This window comes from Perca fluviatilis, chromosome 20, assembly GCF_010015445.1.
Source record: "Perca fluviatilis chromosome 20, GENO_Pfluv_1.0, whole genome shotgun sequence".
In the NCBI taxonomy this organism is placed as follows: Eukaryota; Metazoa; Chordata; class Actinopteri; order Perciformes; family Percidae; genus Perca; species Perca fluviatilis.
The window spans coordinates 17,359,841-17,376,858 of record NC_053131.1 but is presented as its reverse complement, the minus strand read 5'-3'; the positions used below and the strand labels follow the sequence as shown (position 1 = coordinate 17,376,858).

Here is a 17,018-nt window from a genome sequence, read left to right as displayed (position 1 = left end):
GTCACCCTAACGGACGCAGAGCTAACCTTTAGCTGACACCTGAGCCCCAGCACTTCTCTAAGGTTTCAGGTCAATGTGAGCTGCCCATCTCCACCTGCCGAGTGCCCAGACTGGGGGAGCAGGCACACCTGAGCCCACCGCTCTGGCCCGGGATCGATCAACCTTGCCAAGACGCAGATCTGGTTTCGTACCAGCACAGAACATGATATATTCACCCTCAACATCCATCCTGCCTACCCTGCCTCTGCTCCTCTGCCTCTTGCCTTCACCTCAATAACTGGTCAAAACTGCATCACAGCAGTGTTTTGAAATGCTGGGCCTGGATCATCTTAAAATTCAGAACTGATTCATGTTTAATGAGTAAGGAGTGAGAGGTCTTTCGGTGTCCTTTCTCTAAATAATAAAACACTGCAGAAAAAATTGGTTACTAACCAAATAGTCTCACATTGCCAGACCTTCGTCCTTCAGACCGTCCACACAACATTCCGGACGGACAGAATGAGCAATGGCGCCACGGCAAAATAGCCTCGGGAAGGAACTTGTTTGATGGAACGTGCGTACGTTCAAAGATTGTTTTAGTCGTGCAACAGAAAACTCAGATTGGACAGATACTCTAGCTAGCTGTCTGGATTTACCCTGCAGAGATCTGAGGAGCAGTTAACCATAGTCCTCATAAATCCACCAGAGTTTAAAATTCCAACACAAAGGAAGCTGAAGGTACCGGAGATCTGGCCGAAAAGAGTGACATCGGAGCAATCCTGGAAGTGGAACGTCGTGGATATAGACTTCTAACCAAATGGCCAACGATTATTAATAGCAGATCAAGTCAGTCAATTGAGACAGGTAAAACATCTGTCAAGGACTTGCCTAGGATGATACTTCAACTATATTCTAATGTAGATAATATGAGCAATGTCTGCTCTGGAGCTGAAACGATTTGACGATAATTGGATTAGTCCTTCTTGAGAAAAGAAATTGGCAAATATAATCTTTGTGAGAATTTTCTGCTTTTCTTTGTCTTATGTGATTATAAACTGAATATCCTTTGGTTTTAGATGTTTGGTTTGACAAACAATTTGAAGACTTCATCATGGCCTCATCATGGAAATTGTAATGGGCATTTTCCACAATATTTATAAACCAAATGATTAATCGAGAAAACAATCTGCAGATCAATAAAAAATGATATCCATTCATTTAAAATGTACCCTCAACAAAGCCATTAATTTAGTCTACACAGAAATAGTGTGACATATTCCACATTTAATAAATGAAATGAAATTATATTATATACGCATATTATAAAATTACACAATGATACATTATTCTGTCACTTCATTTGTTGCTCAGTAGTCTGGCTTACTGGATATACAGTACCATGCTGGGATAAAGCCTGACTCCATCCCCTTCCGCTATCTCCGCTATCTACAGTATTTTGCAAGGTCACCGTCGCTGGCAATGCAAGACTAGTTGTTTAGAGGCTCAAAATAACCGTCACGAATTAAAGGGAGTGACAGCATGTTATGTAAGGGTGTGTATCAAAAAAGACATTGGGAAAAAATGAAAACATCACAGACGTGAGCTAAATCCCTACAACTACAAATAGCAGATTACAGTAGTTATCAAATCTCTCCTCCTTCCTCATAACAAGCTAAACTTTTGGTACGATAAAGCCTGAGAACGGACATATGACACAAGGGACAGATAATAGACAGACAGGCAGACAGGCAGACAGACAGGAGGACAAATGGAAAGTGACCCAGGTGGACGGAAACTTCTCCAGGCGTCCTCGGCGAGGAGTTGTGCGTGTTTGCTGACAGAGGTGTTTATAGGTCTGCGCGTCCGCTGACTCACTGTTGTGGTTGGAGTGTGTGACTGTGTCAGTGTTACTACAGTCGTCTGTGTGTGGGAGAGCAGGCTTAAGTTGAAAACAGCTGTCCTTTGTGGCTTGCAATGCAGTCTCTGTAGTGTTTTATATAACATGTTTCTCTATAATAGAGTGTGAATGGGTCCTTATGTCAAAATCCTGTGTTCTCCCAATGCTTCCTAACTATAACCCATTTAATTCAGTGACAGACTGCAGCCAGAGAGGCACTTATCAAGAGAAAGAGCAGGTTGACGGGCTGAGTAATTATTCATACATGTATAAAAAGAGCAAATAAATGGGCAAGTGAATAAATAAATAAATTACATGTAAAAGCCAGCATCAAATCAAGAATGCAATGTAAGTGTAAAGGCTTGCGTCACGCTCTGTGTTCTGTAATGCACTCACTGCCTGCCAACGTGCTATGACCTTCACTATGTGTCCTGTGCTATCATCTGCTGATACTGCTACATTTTCCAGGTAATGATAGTGTTGTGACGAACATACACATACTACAGCGTCTGCCCACAGCTCTGGCCTTGGTGCACCTCACTGCAACAATAGTCCTTTTGTTTTCTCCAAAATGGATACAAAGCACTTTGGAATAAAAGCCTACTGTACCACCAGCTCTGCCTTTATTGCAACAACAACCTGCTTTGTCCACAGCCTCTGTGTTTGGCTCATTAATGATGTAACCAGCTGGGATGGAGCCAAGGCAAGACATATCAACAGTGTCAAAACAATGGCTCCAAAACACCACAGCCAGTCGCACAGCATCTTCTCTAATTAAAAACCCACCATTCACTTATTTTCTTCACGTCGCCCATTCAAACACCACTGCCATTGTCTAATCATTCCGTGAAGTGTCTATAAATAGCAGCAATCCACATATTAGTTCACCTCAAGTGCTTTGCAAAAAAAACAGGAGCCTTGAGATTATTGTTTTTCATTTTCAGATTTGGAGATATTAATAAAAACAGGGGCCTCAGACAGGCTCGGATCTTGTTGGATGATAATAAAAACAAGAGCAGGATGAGAGGGAGGTGAGCTCAATCAGAGGCTGCTTCCCACGTGGCCTGCTTTATTAATCTGCCCTCTTCCCCGGTGCTCTCCATCACTCTCTGTGTGCCAGAAACCAGGATTACTGGTGTTCTTTGTGCCATTGGAAAGTCAGCCCTATGTCTGCTCATTTATTTGTGCACAGAGCCCCTTTTCTTTGGGTGAGTCTGGGAGAGGTGGGCTGACAAGAGCTGCTTGACAGGAAGCTTTATGGGTTCTGATCAGACTGTCCTGCCCGTGGCTGTGTCAAGCCTCTCTGGGGAGAATGGCTGATCTCAGAGCGCTGTACAGTAAATTAGAAAGTAAATCACAAAGAAATAAATGATGTGTGATCCGAGTCTCCCCTTGCAACACGATAGCACAAGTCCTGTGCTGCAAGGGAAGAGACATTCAAAATATGTCACGATGATCAGGAGTATCAGAAGAAACAGAAGAAACTGCACAATCAACACCTCATACACAGGTTTCACACACAGCTGTTTGTTTTTTTCACCCAGAGTCCCTGGGAAATCTTAAAAGATTATGACTGCTATCCCATAATTACAGGACAACTGCAGGGTGACACAATTGTGTCTGTCGCTGTGGCTGGTCTGCAGTGGTTAGAAAGTGTAATGAGGGTTGGAACCAAACACAGCAGCTGCCTGGCCTCGCTGGGGCAAGGCAGACCACAGGGTTGGGTCACAGGCTGAAATGCATTGTTTGTTATGTGTATGTATGCAGAATATTTACCAGTAACATCAAATTACAATTACATGCCATTTCTTCGTGCAATTCATGACAGACACAAGACATATTTCACAAATACACACATATCCCCCTGGGCAGCTATAAGGTTTGCAATGTACATGGAGTTGCAAAAAGTGATAAAATATGGCTGACCAAGGTGCTATGGGGATGAGGGTGGGGTGACTGGGTGCTTAAAACCTGCAACTGCTGCTATTGGATGCAAGAAATAGCTGAATTCAGCCTTCACCACACCAGAGCACTAAGGAACACCTATACACTGGCTGCCTGTGATGAATTATATGTGTCTCTCTGAATACATGTCCGAGCTGCGCTGTAGCTTGCTTTTGTTCTTGCTCCCTTCCTGCGTCTCTTTTTCTGTCTCTTTGGTGATACATCAAATCAGACGAGCAGCCAGCAGGTGAGGGAATATATTCTGACATGGAATTTCCAAAGGGTTTAGTGGGTGAGCCAAGCTTTGGCAGACCATCTGTGTGGCCTTTTAAGACCCAAACCTGGCACGTTGCAGTACCAAAGGTGGGGCCCCTAGGCTTACTTTGAACACATTTAAGTGCAACTACTTTCCTTTTCTGTGACTGACAGGCTACCTGAATCTGCCCTTAGGACAAGTCAATAAAATATGACTGTAGGGAGTGTTCAGGTTATTCAATACTGAGTTTAAAGTTAGTTAAGCCCATTTATAGGAAAAAAGTCACATTATGTACTCTGCATATTAATTCATTATGGCACCAATCACAACCCTCAGGCTATCATGGTTGGATTATTTATAATATTTTAGGATTAATGTGTCATATATTGTGTATAATGTTTCTTTGAATGTTCTTATTGGATTATTATGTTTTCGGTATCCCACCTAACCTCGTGTACCTGCAATGCTAGGAGGAGGACCATAGATAAAGGGGGGGGGGGGTCTGTCCGCCACTGCGTCTAAAACTGCCTCACTTCTTTTCCTGCATGTGCCTTGCATGGACAATTCAGTCCATCCCACCCTCCCATTCAACTTGCGCATCATGCCTCACGCTCCAAAACTTGCACAACGATACAACAATTGGTGCATCGCGTTTTTTTTTTATTTGCGTAAAAGATCCGTGTCCCATTCTTGCCATGTCTACCCATTTCTGCAATTCATCAAGCGTCAATCAACCGTGCCGTGCGCGCGGCGCGAGTCTTGGCGAGCTGCGGCTCCCATTGATAAAAATCCTCGTCTGAGAGACAGGGCTGCATTTAACGTCACCAAGACATGCATGCGCTTCTATAGGGCAGTATGCAGTCGGTCTTGAGCAAACTGCTGCACAAACACACCACAAGGGCACAACCGTACGTGATGATTAGTTGCAACGGGCGTTGTTTTTATGAAAACCGTACCTGCATTTTGTCTGATGTAAACACCTCGGTGTCTACTTCACAGGCGATGATGGTCACCATCTCCAGTTTCATATTTATCGATGGCATTCCCTTTTGTGGTTGGGGAAAAAAACCGAAACGGAGTAAAAGTCTTTCTCCTTCCTCTCTAGCAGCAGGTCGAAATAATCTTTTCGGGTTCTTCCTCCAGAAACTCGAGGTTAAGTCCAGAGGACTGTTGTGGTCGGTTTTATCAGCTGAAAGAGTTGCTGCTGGACTCCTCACTGCACTGACGCGCTGCCGAGTGATGCTGCAGCAGCCGCACAAACTCTCTCTCTCTCTCTCTCTCTCTCTTTCCTGCCCTCCCCTCTGGCTCCACATTGACGTCATTGCCATCTCACGTTCGTCGTGTTTTACGCCACTACAACGCTTGACGAACCGTGCAGGGGGCACTGCAGAATTCACAGTCCGGTTTATTCCGCTTTTTCTTGTATTTTCGTCTATTTTTTATGTTCAACGAGCTGCTGGAGAAAAATATGTGTCATAACCTGACTAGCCCTCTGCATTTCAACAGAGAACCTGTTATACTTCTCAAATGATGCTGTGGATATAATACAAGGAACATCTAGGCTATATAATACAGTCGTTCAAGTCTTATGTAAAAGCAAATATGTGTCAAGAGAAGTGTGGAGGCAATGTTGTGGGCCTTGTTTGTAGTGATAACGTGGACAAAATAATGCAAAGATATACAACATGTAGGCCTATAGTTTCAAGAATCATCATCACGGTATATCCAACAGTCACATCAAAAACTTAACATTACAAGGTCATATCAATGTAAGGCTGCAGCCAAAGATTATTCTCATCAAGTCATCTGTCAATTATTTTTCAACTACTCAGTTAATTTTTCAGACTATTAAATATCAGAAAACTGAAAAATCCAAAACACAAAGAGTCCAAGGTGACTTAAATACATTTTATGTCGTACTTACAGTCCAAAATGACAAAAATATTCAGTTTACAAAGATATAAAACAACGGAAGCAAATCTTCAAGTTTGAGAAACTGAAAATGTTACATATTTGTACTAAATAAATAACAAACAATTGATGAACAAAGTAGTTGGTGATTAATTTTCTTTTGATTGAATAATTGACTAATTGTATTAGCATTACAGATGCACCAATTATTCCGATTCCGATTCCGATTTCGATTTTTCATTGAGTTTGACCTGCCGATACCGATTTTAGCCGATTCTGATTTCATTTTTTCTAACCTCTTTACAGCACACACAAATATTTATTTTCTATCTTTTCTTTAATAAATTTTTTTTACATAGAACATAGAACGTTTTTTGAACAGATAATCGATCGCTATGAAATAGAACTATAAATTACTTCTGGTGTGGGAAATTAACACACATTTAAAGTGCAATGTTATGGAAGAACCATTTCCTTCTTTTCACATCCAATATCCAACTAAAATTTTTTTATATATTTACTAAACCAAACTTCTGTATGTATGAAAACAGGGAAAACAGGTAATGGCAATAAAATTATATATAAATAACAAATAAAAATAAAATATATATAGCCTTAATGCAGTATAAAGATATTTATCAAAACACACACATGCATCCCCACTAACCTGGAAAGCGTTTTAAACAGTAACGTTAATACAGCGTGTCGGAGGAATACAGCGTCTCTTTTTATTTATTTATTTTTTTTTTAACACAGCGTCTCCTACAGTGGCCATCGGGGTGTCAGAGGCAGAGGGACCGCAGCGTTCGCTAACGTTAGCTTCTTGTCTCATCCGGGGTCTGATAAACAGTAAATTCATAAAAGTCAGTGTGCCCAACGCTATTTTCCAATAAACTGTAGCTGTCATATTTCACGGACCGCGTGAGTGCGGATTTCATGTTCCAGTTTTTCAGCCTCAGAGGGGAGAGAGAGAGAGCGGCTGACCGTTCGCCAGAGTTCAGTAGAGCAGATGGCTCTGCAGAGCCGTGTATAATTACGACTTTATGACATTTCATAAACAGCTGATTGAGCAGCAGTGCGCCGCTGTTACATGCATACAGCGGAAACCCTGCATATGCACGTGTGGTGCTGATGTTGCGCAATGTTAATCATGCGGCGCCCAAGTGAATTTGACCGGCATAAAATCGGCATTTGTCAGACAGACCGGCAAGTTGCCGGTCATGGCCGATGACATGAAAATCGGCTTTTCTCTAATCTTTGCTTTTTTTGTGAAACACTGATGTTTTAGTTAAAGACACACTAGGCAGACGTTAAAAAAATAAAAGAACTGGTAGCAACAAAAGCTGACTGTGGCGTGTCTTGGTCAAAAATTTTGAACACAACGCAAAGACTGCAGTCAACGGCAACTATCACATACGATGTGCGCCTGCGTGATAGGAAATAACTCTACACGCCAGCAGGCGGCAGTAATCTATTTGTCATTCAAAAACCAGGAGGGAAACCGAATATATACAAACCGTTGCTTTGACACACACAACAAAACAGTGTTTGCCCAAATCAGCCGGCGGCAGTGCAGAGCCTACGGTCCGTCTTCCTCACTACCCGCTGGGACGACAGCAAACGTCAGGAGATGGCAAACTCGCTTGTCCATCTCCTGGGCTGTCATCCGTTCTCTCGCCAAAGTCGAGCACCACTGGCATTAGTCGACCCTTGTGCGGGACACACTGCAAAAACTAGGGCGATGGACGCTCACCGTCGGCCCAACCATAGCCATATATATAAATATTAGGGATGCACCGATACCGATGCCAGTATCGGATATCGGTCTGATGCCGAGCGCTGGTACTCGTACTTGTAGTCATAAAATTACTCAGATACTATCCATAGACTGTTAATACAGTCTATGATACTATCACACCCAATACCACCTCGTAGCAATGTGACATTAAAGGTGCCGTAGGTAAGATTGTGAAGATCCAGGACTTAGCCAAAAAATTTTAACATTTTTTTTTCTCTTCCTGTCAAGGCATGATTACCTAACCATTCCCGTCAGCTGTATGCTCCGGAGTTAGAGCTGCCTTCAGTTGACATGGTATGTGGCTTCATGGGCCTACAGATACCAGACAAACATATACAATACAGTCACGCTGTGTTCAGTGCCAAAGCTGTTGTCTCCCTCCATGCTGTTAACAGAACATATATAGACATCTATTTTGGACATTAGTGTCTTCAGCGAAAATGCCTTGTAGATCCTGGAAAGAGTCAGATATGAAAACTGTGTGAGCTGTACTGTACTTTTAGTGCTGACCTGTTGATTGGAGATTAACTTTACCATGGCTCTTTTGTAATTCCCCCACTGGGGATCAATAAAGAGTATAAAATTAAAAAAATGTAATTAAAATGTATCAGTCACAATAAAGCAGCCGATGAAGACAGATGTACGACTGCTGCCACAGCTCCTTTTTCTCTTAATTATGATGATACAGTGCAAGTTTCCATGTCAGCAGAAGACCAATCATTAAGTAAATCCCACAGACATTATGCCATTGCATAATAAACCATATCTTTTTTTCCATCACTCAGACCATCTTTCTCCCTTCCTCCGTTTCATAATAATAATTTCCCGGCCGGCCGAGACAGCTAAGTCCCCTATAAGCCATTAATATTAAGGCTGTAGGCGGTGAGGGCTATTTATGTCTGTGTGTGTCAGGCATTGTCTACTCTGTTCAGACAGAGAACATGAGTGAGATATATGTGAGGATGACTGTGACATTCCTTCACCAGACAGCATCAGTCAGTCACCCAGTCTGGAACAATCCGCCTCTAAACGCCAAAAAACGCCACATACCAGACACTGTAATGTGTTGGCCTGGGCCTGAACTGCATCGTCAGCTGCTTCATCTGCTTGGAGTGAATCTGTTTTATTCTTTACAGTCACGGTAATAAGATTCCTTGATTCCTTGTAACCAGGGGGACTGCAGTTGTCATGGGATACATGGAAAGATTGTGGCGATGCTAAGCGAATACAAAATATATATATAAAAAAACAGGATTTAGTTACCGAAAAATATGTCCATAGATTTTGGTAACAAATTAGTGTGTTGCTGGTAAATTTACTGTCAGTTATAACACCTGAATACCACCTGCTGTGATTGAAAGTGCATGAAAAACTAGTAGTGATGGAGAAATGGTTGAAATAGTTACAGTAGCTAAAACCTATGGATAAATTATTAAAACATGCAGCTTCTGCCCTTCCATGTGCTTGTAGTACAAATGCAAACATGAACAATATAAATTGTGATGATGAATGATTGAGCTCATCTAATAGGGCTGTGGAGGTATGTCTGAACAGAAAAAAAAAAACCCCGCTGTATAGTACTTGCCACTGACATACAGTACAGGGCACTGGATATATATTTAAGTGTATTCAGTCATCAAAGCACTTCTCTGATCGCTCTTGTCACTACTGATAAGCAGGATGGATCGTGAGTGATGAATGATTTTTTTTTTTTTTCTTTTTTTTTTTTTTTTTTTTTTTTTTTTTTTTTTTCTCTTTTGTGAATTCTCAGTCTCTTCTCCTCATTCACAATTCGCTCTGCTATATCTCACAGTCAACTAACAAGACTCAAGACGGAAAATACAACACATTTTCTATCCATTTCAAATAAGAAAAGCAACTGCTCATTTCTTACAAAATGCAGATGAACATCACCTTTCAAATGCTGCCACCTTGTAAGACCGGTTAATAACAGTATCAGTAGGTGTTTTACTTTAATATCAACAATTACTGTCATACTATTGCTTCAAGGATAACCCCGATGTTTCAGCTGTACACTGTAACAAAATTTGTAGGGATGGAGAGAAAGCCACCATCAAGTTGCCTATTCCTATTGATTTAAAGGTTGTTGCATTATGCATATTAAAGTACAACGGAGATAGTTAGTTTAAGGAAATGGAAATCTTCGCTCTTTAACCTTGGTTTCTTCATGTGCATGTGAAAAAATAAATGAATAGACTGTACATGCAGCATACACAGTTGAATAGTAGAACTCCATGTATTGCAGAGTCTCTAATGTGCATGATGCACTTTATAAGAGATGAGAAGAGGAGGAGGAGGCAGCAGAGATGCTCAAAGGGTGAGAAGCTGTGTCTCAGACTCACTGACGAGAAGAATTTGTATTCTGAAGTGAAGCTCTGCAGACGAGCAGCAGCGAGGAAATCAGGACAGTTGATCATGGTGGGCTCATATACGCATGCTCATACACACAAGTATGTTAATGGATGAAGCAAACAATGCAACACAAACACAAGGACAGATAAGAAATTGCATCATCTGTGAATTCAAACTGAACACACACGCGCGCGCGCTCACACACACACACACACACACACACACACACACACACACACACACACACACACACACACACACACACACACAAAAGAAATGCACAAAAATCTGACAACAGTTCTCACAGACAGATCGGTGAAATGAGATGTGTGTGTGTGTGTGTGTGTGTGATGTGACAGCAGAAGAATGGACGGAATGACAGTATAAAAACAAACTCTGGAGCTTGGCCACTGCAGGCATGCAGATAGGCGGTGGGTGCACTATCCCTATGATCTTCAACCTCTTGTTACACCGGGCAACCTCTTTTGGCCCAGTCAAACCAACCCCTGGTGCCAGCGCCAATGCAGCTGTTGTAATCTAGGCCAAGCTATTTTTAAAGCATGCAGCCAAGTACAGGCAAAGGGAGCCAGGGGGAGACAGAGGGATATGAGGATAAAAGAGTGTCTACAGGGCAGAGAGACAGATCTACAGAGTGTAGGTAAGAAAGAGCAGGAGAGAACAGAGAAGCCCAGGGAGGCAGGATGGCATAGAGGGAATAAAAGTAGTGAGAGGGTAAGTGAAAATAGAAAGAGATACATAAAGAGAGAGGTTCTGTCAGATGCAAAGGACAGCATTAATAACTGAGGGGCAGACACCAGCCATCAAATGCAAATGACAAACAGTAGCCTCGATCAACACTCCTTCAAAGCGCGAAATGTGTTTTATCTGGTGGTTTGAATTCTGCAGACCAGCTGACAGGATTAAATGTGCGGGAGGGAGTGTGGCTGCTGCAGCGTTAAGTGATTTGGAAGAATTTTTTTTTTTTGACAGATAAGTTTTACATGACTTCTGGCAATCAAGCTTTAAGTAATAGTGCTTGACGACTCCCAAAGGCCAACTCTGACTGTAACTCTTTTCTCCTAATTAGCAAAAATGAGCATGTCATCATGGGAAATGTGTACATGCAACTGTACAAGTAGGATGTTGAATATTCCTGAATGACTTGCAGACTGTGATTGTGACTACGTGATCAAGGTTTTTGCCAAAGTTACAACAATTTTAGTTATTTCAGTTGCTGAAATAGTGCTGAAATTGTGTCCGTCTGCTCTCTTTTCACTGGTTTAAAGTGGTTGGGGCTCAGGTGGAAAAGGGTGATGTCATGTACTTTTGAGCACCAATCAGGATTTATCAACATTTTGAATCAAATTCTGATGACAGCTGTTGGTTGTTAGCTTATATTGCCAGTCCACCGTCACCAAACTACACCCCAACAGTCCTAATAAAGGATTGGCAGATATAAGGGGATAATGCACCATAGTATAGGTGTTTATACACTAACATTCTTATCAGTTTGATAATGATCCACTGTTATGGCTAAAACAAATTAAATATCTGTTGGTCAGGCAAAACAACATCTATTTGAAGACGTGAACTCTGCTCTAGGAAAACAGTGATGGGCATCTTTAACTGGCATTTTATGAACTAAATCATCTGACTCCAAGTTTAAAAAAAGTTCACTTACCTACTGATATATGAGTAAGTATGATGGCCATTCCATAATAATTTTTTGAATAGTGTTTAAATATAATGTATTTTAGGGTATGATGGGAGATATGCTGTTAGAATACGCTTCAATAACATGAATATGTAAATGAGTAAATAAACAAAATAACAACAGCTGCTTTATGTGCAGAATACATTTTACAAACAGCATCACAAACCCTGTCCAAAACATGGGAGCTGACAGCATAGTATGTTTCTGGTTCACAGCCCACATCTGCTGGGCCACCAGCAGCTGTTCAGTGTTTTAACCCAGTCCAGCAGCTTGAGAGCTGGAGAGATGAGCTGCCGTATAGCTGTGTGAGCGGGACAGAGACAGAGGAGGGGGATGGACGAGGAAGCACAGAGCGACACGTGCCGATGGTTCCACTGATTGCTTTGCTTCAAAAATTAGGTCAAATCTTTGGATTGGTTAGGCCGACTCTCTTACCCGCAGGCAGGCATTGCTGCTGCTACCATTAGGTCAAATCTTTGGATTGGTTAGGCGGACTCTCTTACCCGCATGCAGGCATTGCTGCTGCTACCAGACACAACAACGACAACAACAACAACAAAAAAAGGGGAGGGGCTCGACAAAAACAGGCAGGGAATGGCCCGAGGTGGTCTCAAAGCTTCGGAACACAACACAGTGCTGCTCTGAGAAGCGGGTGCCATTTTCTGAGGCAGGCAAACAAATAGTAGGAAAGAAATGATAGACCTGCCACCAGAGCTGACGCTCAAACTGTACAAATCACAGGGACAGGCTGCCACACAGGCCCCCAGACACCATTAACTTGGGTATAGGCTGTCAATAAGCAAACATAATGGAGACAGTGATAGGCAGAGAAAGTGAGATGGACACGGAGACAAGTCGACATGACCGGGAAGAAAAGCACTCGTGGGAGATATGAACAAATGAAAAATCTAAAGAAAAATAGGAACAAACAAGAACCAAAGTAAACCAGATTGAACCTTTTTTTCCCAGCAAAGTAACAACAGTGAAAAACAAGTGCAGAGAAAAAAAAAATCAACAACAGACTGTCAATAGTCCTCTGTAAATGACAACCGGCAGAAATTGATTTGGATGCTGGTCTCCCCACCTCTCTCTCCGCATAAATAACTCCAAGAAGCAGAATCGCAGGGGAGCAGGCTTTGCAGACTCAGGAGCCACACAATATTAAAACAACAACAAAGTTCTGGAAGACAGAAAGGTAAAAGACAAGAAATAAGCGCAGTTATCGAGCCAAACTAGAGCTACTGTAGTATAGAAGTACAATGCCTCTATTCACAAGGAACTACTTTTTTTCCCCGACTCTGTTAAGAAAAAAAAAAACTTCCATTTTAAAAACATATCTTTAAAGAACAAATATAACATGGAGAGACAGACAATCAAAAAATGGACTGGTTCTCATATATCCTCACAGTCGGATCAACTTCCTGTTGCTTGTGGGTTTATTTCAGCTCCTTCATTTTACATTTTTCATTTCACACATTCATAACTAAAAGCAATCATCTGCAGATTTTGATGTTATTTCATGGACTGTATGATTGCAGTTACGCTTCAATTGATGGGAGTCAATTTATACTTCAGTGGAATAAGAGATCATGTTCTGTTGTATCGTGAACTGCTATTCTTGAAAGCGCCCACAGAACAGTTCTTTTTTTAGACTGATTGAACCAGAAAATAATCTTCAATTTAAATAGACTCACAGCACGACTAAGAACAAATAACACAGCAGCTAACATAACATGCTAAATCTTATAGTTTCATAATCAGCCCCTGTGCAGTAAGAAGGGGGGGTGGTGTGTGTGTGTGTGTGTGTGTGTGTGGGGGTTAAGATGAGTCTGTGAGCCTTCTCTTTTATCAAAGCAACCGTGCAAAAACACAATAGTGATCACATATCAAAGAGGAAAAATTTCCCAGAAGCTCTAACGCTGAAGGTGTGGGAAAACTATGAAATAAAACTATTTAATTATGATGTGGATATAAGGATCTTTAAATAGATGTAGATATGTTTGAAGTTAAGAAAATACAATATGACGTAATAAACTTGTGTAACTGGATTTGATTAGCTGTGTAAAGGGATTTTTCATAATCACATTAATGTGTCCAAGAGATGTTTTTAATATTACATTATCATTACATAGAATATATATGAAAGAGCAACTAAGAAAGCTTAAAAGAAGAAAGGCTGAAAGTCAACATTTGTTTGTAAAATTTTAGAAAATGCTTATCACAAGTTCTGAGAGACTTGAGACAAGTTATGTATTGTCAACTGAATGATCAACTAATTGTTTCTGCACTTTGAGAAAAGATCACCTCTCTCTTTCTTTTGAATTTGACATCAGCTCATGTACCTGTATGTGATAGAACGGAACCAGAGACAAACAAATAGTGTAGAATTCCTTTTAATGTAGCTGAATCTATTCTAGTAGTGTTCACTAATGTTACTGGATATTTTTTATTTATTTTTTGTCAGATATTCCTGATACCACCGACATGGAATTATAAGTCGGAGGCTGACGTGAACAGTGTTTTACACTCTGCTGCTCGTAATTACAGTTTTTAAAACATATGTGAACGGGGCATTACACCACAAAAAAAAAGACACAGCCACGCAGGTGTTACTAATAACATTAACAATGGCTCCGTTCTATTCAAGGACTGTCAATTCAAGATGGCCAAAATGGAACGCTGCCAGGCTGTTTTGCATACCGAATTGAAATGAAGTGGAAAAACCGGGCCTGACTCGCACTAGAGGGCACTTGGCGCTGGTTGGGTTTAAAGCCCACCCAATGGGCCTTTTTCACAGCAGACATTTTGAATTGTCATAGTAGGAAAAGCCCAGCTGATATTGATAACCTTAACGATGGCTCAGTTCCATCAAGTGTCCCAGTAAGCTATTTCAGTGAGTCAGCATGCACAATACCAGGGCCTCTCCTAAGTGGAATGCAGCCATCATTAATGGTTTTGAATACACCTGTGCTGTTCCTACTATGACATGTCAACATGTCTGCCGTGAAAAAGGTCTATTATAAAGGTGTAATTCTTTCCTATAAAAATTATATAACTATAAACACTATAAAACTAGGGGAGTGAGAAAGCTGTCAAATAAGCACAATCTGTACAAACCCATACCATCCCGACAAGAGGCCTAATAAGAATAGGTCTTTATTGTCATTGTCACAGGTATAACGAAATTTAAAGTGCTCTCCAGTCAGTGCATCAATTCATTAAGTTTAATAAAAAAATTCAAAAAATAAATATATAATGTAAGTCCTAATAAATATAATGTAAGTCCTAATGTTATTTAAAAAGAATAAACAGAACATATAGCAGCATTAGCACTATATGTGATCACACATGGTCATACACACCCAGTCATTGCATAAAAAAACAGTATTAACATACCTTCATTGCATAAAAACAGTATGAACATACTGTTACATACATCTACAGACATGCATACTTTCTGTTATTTGCATTGATCTATTCCACATCAGCTTCCATAATTGCAAATTTTTTGCAGCATTAAGGGTGGTTATTGCAGTAGGATAAAAACTATGTTTGAGTCTATTTGTCCTTGCGTTAGTTGATCTGTACCGTCAGCCTGAAGGCAACAGTTCAAACAGGGAGTGACCGGGATGGTGTGTGTCCTGTATGATGTTCCAGGCTTTTTTGAGACAACGGGCACTGTGTAGTTCTTCCAGTGTGGGGAGAGAGCAGCCGACGATCTTCTGGACGGTGTTGATGACCCTCTGGAGTGCTTTCCTCTGTGCTGCTGTGCAGCTGGTGTACCATACGCACATGCATTATGTTAGTATGCCCTCAATGGAGGCACGGTAAAAGGACACCAGCAGTCTTTGTGTGATGTTATCCCTCCTGAGTATTCTCAGGATGTAGAGTCTCTGCTGGGCCTTTTTCAGCAGCTCAGAAGTGTTCACTCTCCAGGATAGGCTCTCCTCGATGTGGACTCCCAGAAAGTGGAAGTCTGCCACCCTCTCCACACAGTCTCCGTTGATGATTAATGATGGGATCTCTGTTTTCTTTCTCCTGTAGTCTATGATGAGTTCTTTGGTTTTTGAGGTGTTGAGGAGCAGGTTGTTGGCCCTGCACCATGTTGACAGCCGCTCCACCTCATCTCTGTAGGCAGACTCGCCCCGCCCCCTGGAGATGAGCCCCACCACTGTGGTGTCATCCGCAAACTTCACCATGGTGTTGCTGTGGTGGACAGGGGAGCAGTTGTGTGTGTAGAGGGAGTAGAGCAAGGGACTCAACACACAGCCCTGGGGAGAGCCGGTACTGAGGCTTAGGGCCGTGGATGTGTGGTGGCCCACTCTAACCCCTCTGTCTGCGGTCAGAGAGGAAGCTATTTATACACATGCAGGTGGTGTGTGGAAGCCCCAGGTCCCCCAGTTTGACCACTAGCTTATGAGGGAGGATGGTGTTGAATGCAGAGCTATAATCCACAAAGAGCATCCGCACATAGCTCCCCTGCTGCTCCAGGTGTGATAGTGCAGCATGGAGTGCTATGGCTATGGCGTCCTCTGTGGATCGATTTGCTCTGTAGGCAAACTGGTAGGGGTCAAGGCTGTGGGTAAGGGCTGTTGTGATGTGACTATGGACCAGTTTTTCAAAGCACTTCATCACCACTGGGGTGAGTGCCATTGGTCGGTAGTCGTTGAGACTAGAGATGTGAGATTTCTTGGGCACAGGGACTATAGTTGAGGATTTCAGGCAGGGTGGTACGGTGGACTGTGCCAAGGACTGGTTGAAGGTCTTTGTGAAGATTCCTGCCAGCTGATCTGCACAGTCCTTCAGCACACGTACCGGGACGCCAGCAGGACCAGCTGCCTTCCTTGGGTTGACGGCCCGCAGCGTACGCCTCACCTCATGCTCTTCAATTGTGAGGTGCACGCTGCTGTGGGCTGTGTGGTGTAGTGGTGCTGTCTCTGGTGCTGTGGCCTCGAAGCGGGCAAAGAAGATGTTCAGCTCCTCTGCCAGCACAGGGTCACCTGCAGATCCGAGGTTGGTCCTATAGTTGGTCAGCTGCTGAACTCCCTGCCACACCTGCCTGCTGTTGTTACTGCTCAGGTGGTCCTCTATCCTCCTCCTATAGTCTGCCTTTGCCTTTCTGATGCCCCTCTTCAGGTAATGGGGG

General features: G+C 42.2%; 1 protein-coding gene across 4 annotated transcripts in view; it reads right to left on the bottom strand.

The window, feature by feature from the left end:
- Positions 1 to 17,018, bottom strand: part of rcan3 (regulator of calcineurin 3) — a 44,725-nt gene that overhangs the window by 19,919 nt on the left and 7,788 nt on the right. Inside the window, exon 1 of one of the 4 annotated variants that reach the window (XM_039786382.1) lies at positions 5,033 to 5,328. The exons of the other annotated variants lie outside the window; for them this stretch is intronic. Within the exon in view, the coding sequence (XP_039642316.1) occupies positions 5,033 to 5,119 (87 nt within the window). The 5' untranslated portion in view covers positions 5,120 to 5,328. Of the gene's footprint in view, positions 1 to 5,032; positions 5,329 to 17,018 lie in introns of those variants that run through there. 4 annotated transcript variants of the gene reach the window in all.